This window comes from Orycteropus afer, unplaced genomic scaffold, assembly GCF_000298275.1.
Source record: "Orycteropus afer afer isolate SDZICR_OR568_19922 unplaced genomic scaffold, OryAfe1.0 scaffold00208, whole genome shotgun sequence".
Classification (NCBI taxonomy): domain Eukaryota; kingdom Metazoa; phylum Chordata; class Mammalia; order Tubulidentata; family Orycteropodidae; genus Orycteropus; species Orycteropus afer.
In genome coordinates this window covers 681,333-685,848 of record NW_006921795.1, presented here as the reverse complement: position 1 = coordinate 685,848, position 4,516 = coordinate 681,333, and the positions used below count along the sequence as shown (strand labels likewise).

Below are 4,516 nucleotides of genomic sequence, written 5' to 3'. Positions count from 1 at the left end.
TTTTCAGAGGATTAGGGGCCACTTGGAGTCTCAGGGTGGTGCAAGTGGTTAACATGCTTCTCTACTAACCAAAAGGTTGGTGGTTCCAGTCCACCCACAAGAGCCTCAGAAGAAGGACTTGGCAATCTACTTCCAAAAAATTAGCTATTGAAAATCGTATGTATGTTCTTGGTGATGGGATAATTTGGAAGAAGATATAATGGTTGCACAACTTGCATAATGTAATCAGTGTCACTGAATTGTAAAATGTACAATTGTTAAATTGCTGTATGTTTCATTGTGTATATTTTCACCACAATTTTAAAACAAACAAAGAAAAACCTATGGAGCACACTTCTACTCTGATGCACATGGGGACATCATGAATTGGAGTTGATTTGATGCAACACAACTGGTCAGAGTCACTTACTTCTCTAGCAATTTGTGTTGGGCTCTTGGATGGGGATGTAGGCATTTGGGTGGTGTCCCAGAGTCCAGAGTGGATGACAGTATAATCCTAAGGAAAGTGGGATTTCTTCCAAACTCATTCTTTGAAGCCAGTGATAAAGTCATTGATGGTAATACAGAAGGCAGAGAAGAATTCCCTGGGGCTTTTCTGGAAGCTTTTCTAGATTTATGAAGCAAGTGCCATACTGGCAAAGCTAGGCTTGAGTGTCTGGACTCAGGATATTATTGATGCTTTTGTCCAGTGTGTCAAAATATTATCCCCTTGAGCTGAACCCTACCAAGGTGGCCAGGCCTCCACAGAGGTGGGACCAACCCCACTATAACTCCTGTGCTCTAGCAGGTTGGTGTTGACCAGGGCTTATAGGGGCCCAGAATGCCAGCCAAGACTCTCCATTAACTCAGCTCTATTCTTTCAGGATTTGATGGACTGGGGAAACTGAAGGGGTGGAACAGTGCTCTGACACATTTCCATGAGGTAGCCTTCCCACATTTGTGGCCTCTCAAGCTGCAAAGGCTCAACAAAAAACAAATAAACCAAACCATTGTCCCCAAGTCAACTCTGACTCATAGCAACCTAGAGGACAGAGTAGAATTAACCCATAAGGTTTCCTAGACTGTAATCTTTATGGAAGCAGTTTGCCACATCTTTCTCCTATGGGGTGGCTATGAGTTTGAACTGCCAACCTTTCAAATAGCACCTGAGTGCTTTAACACTGCCCCACCAGAGCTCCTTGGGACTCAGTAAGCCCCTTCTTAATCCCTAGTTTCCTTTTAAGAGCATTGTTCCTATCAGATCATGTCCCTGAGCTCATCTCCTCCCCCTCTTCCATTGGTTGGCCTCCATAACATTCCATTGTCCTTCCTTGAGCAGTCTGGGTTTGCTCCCACCTCAGTATGGAATGCTTTTCCTCATGCATCCATGTGACTCCTCTCCTCTTCCCTTAGGATTTTAACCATGAAGCCATTGCCTCAGGAGTGAACTCTACTTGGTCCTTCCCCAGCAACTCCTCACTCTGTCGCTCTTTGATTTTTTTTTTTCTCTTAAGCAGTAATCATTGTGTAACCTGCTGTATATTCACTGATTTCTCCATCTGAGCTCTAAGGTAGCAGGGGCATTTGTTTTGGTCCCTGCACATTATGGGTATGAAGTAAATATTAGTGGAATTAATAATGGGATGAATATATGGCCTTAATAACAAGATAGATAATTAAACATGACATTAGATCATATTCTGGTCACATAAACAGGTGGTAGGTTAAGAACTGTATAGTTAAGCATCATGTTGAACCTCACATAGACATGAACAGAGTCCGGTAATTATATTTATCTTTTCATGCATCAGTGGTCCTGAGACTCTCTACTTCATTCCTAAAAACTAACTTTAAGTCTCAGGAAATAGAATATGCTCATCTGCACCAGTCCAGGAGCTACAATGGTTCTTTCTTCCCCTGTGTACACACATGACATCCACTAACAATGATGGGAGCACCACCTTCACATCTACAAGACAGTGAAGCCCACATAAATCAATGTGTCCCTGATCCTCAAGAAGTTTAGTTTCATGTCCCAAGACACGTAGCATTATTAAAACAAAGAGCTAAAACATCAATAAACATTCTTGATTATTCTAAGAATGTGTCAACTTTTCAACTCTCATCTGTAAATACAGGAAGATCATATTGCTCTCCATGTAAGAAAACATTTATTTATTCAACCAGTTTTCAGTGAAGAGTTCACTGATGTAAAGACCAAAAGAGCTGCTCTCCTAAAAGAGATTCAATTAGACATCAGTGCAGTTGTACAAAGACTATGTTGCAACACTGAGGTGGCCTGCTTTTCTGGTCATTATTAATCCAGAAACCTTAATGATGAACAACATTTGTGTTATTGTCTACCCAAATTTAATTTGTTTATGCAGAAGTTCAGTTAATCCTGCAATCTGTTTTTCTCAAATGAGAGCAGATAATAGAGACACCGTTCTTTACAAGTCTTGAGGCTTTTAAATTCTGATAACATCAGGATTCTTCACTGGTTCTTGCCCCAGCTCTGAATTAAACCACTTTAAATGTAATTATGAAACCTGGCCTTACATCAGGAACATCCATTTAAAAAATTGATTGGCCGGGCTGTTATATGAGGCATTTTATGAGCAAACGATTGCTATGGGGCCAGAACTGTAATTTATAAAGGCAAAAAAGCAGGTAAATACTTTATTAGTGATAATGAGTGGTTTGCCAGATAATTGAATCTCTTTTCTCCTCACTAGCTACTTCATGGAGCCGTGGTGCATGGCCCTCTTCCATGATCGTTTTATTGATCTCAGGAAAGAGTTACGCCAAATCTTAACCTCCAAGGAGGTAAGAATGATTGATGAATACATACAGTCTTCCTTGAAAATTATAAGCAGTTTTTATTTGTTAATCATTTGGACTTTTCCCTACATACCCACCTTATGGTTTTACTTTTTAACCTACCGTACTTCATATAAGCAAACTATTGTTCATGTAAATGTGGTATCGCAGGGAAAGTGGTAGTTATTTATACCCTTTAGTAGGAGTGGCAAATTCTCCTTTTTAAAAGTAGCAGTCTTTTCATTATCAACTAACAGTGAAGGCTAGAGGCTGAATATGAGTTGTATTTGCTTGCCTCCAAGATTGAAGATTACATTCCTGTAGTTTCTGTCTATGTTTGACAGTAAACATCTGTGTGTATTTGGAAAATGTAAAGATGTCAAAACACACTCTTTATAACTGAAACTTCTTTCTCAAACTCATTCAGGATTACCTGGAAATTAGACTACATGTCCCAAAGATTCCATGCTCAGCAAAAAATTTGACTGCAATGAAATAGCAAGATATTTATATAATTTAAATTGTATTCTTTCATTCAACACTGGAGTCTGTAGCATTGAAGTAACTAGTAACTGCAGTAGGTACAGACCACACCAGATTACACTGTCAGAGAGAGTGACACCAAAATGACTGGCTATAAAATTTTTGTGCAGTGTTTCAGCAGAAATTTATTATTTTTTATAAAAATATTCCTATAGTTAGTTATAACAACAAAAATGTTTTTTGCAAGGTTAGCTTATGTGTATCGAAATACCTACAAAGCTAAAACCCTATGCTACATTACTTTTTACTTCTAGTGCACTCTGTACTTTTTACTTCTAATGCATTCTGGTCAGAGCTGTCACATTATTACACAATTACAGTGATGCTTCAAATCAATTGGTTTCATCGGCACATGCTACAAACACAAACTGTTATGTTTGTTGCTGTTGGTGTTTTTATACTCACTCATTTTGCCAAATTTTCTGGTGTTTTAGCTACAATATTGTGGTAAGTAGAATTTGTGATCCTATGTCAATAATTTTGGGGGAATGAAGGGGTAATTAAAAGAGAAGAAAGAGAAAGAGAAAGAGGAAGACATAGATCATTACATGGGAGATACAGACAACAAAGATGAACCCTTTTGCAGATATAGTACTGTGTTGTCAGTGATGGCAAGCATTGACCTATGGGTGGATAGATGAGTAGACAGCCTGAATGATCAGGTATGTCTAGGCAGGGGATAGTATGTCCATGATCATGTATAGGGTTGGCAGATAATGTTTCTACAAGCATATTTGTATGTGCTGTAAGACTGTCCAGGTGTATAGTAGAGCTGACAAGGTTATGGTGACTTCTTGGCCACAGCAAGCTACCCAGAGGGAGCAAGAAGTTGTTTTGGTCCCTGATCATTATGGGTATGAAGTAAGTATTAGTGGAATTAATAATGGGATGATTATATGGCCTTAATAACAAGATAGGTGATTAAACATTAAACATTAAACAAGACAGCAGGAATGCAAACAGAAACCTGTACACCAGTGTTTATTGCAGCACTTATCACAATAGCCAAAAAGTGGAAACAACCTAAATGTCTATCAATAGATGAATGGATAAACAGAATGTGATATATAAAGAAAAATGAAGTCCTAATACACACCATAGGAGCTCTGGTAGCATAGTGGCTAAGACACTTGCCTGCTCACCAGAAGGCTGGCGGTTCAAACCCACCAGCCAC

The 4,516-nt window shown here is 38.9% G+C and overlaps 1 protein-coding gene across 1 annotated transcript in view; it reads left to right on the top strand.

Moving 5' to 3' along the window:
• CFAP61 (cilia and flagella associated protein 61) overlaps positions 1–4,516 on the top strand; it is a 722,434-nt gene that overhangs the window by 664,490 nt on the left and 53,428 nt on the right. The window contains exon 25 of the mRNA XM_007948197.1: positions 2,715–2,805. Coding sequence (XP_007946388.1) covers positions 2,715–2,805 — 91 coding nt within the window. The remainder of the gene's footprint in view (positions 1–2,714; positions 2,806–4,516) is intronic.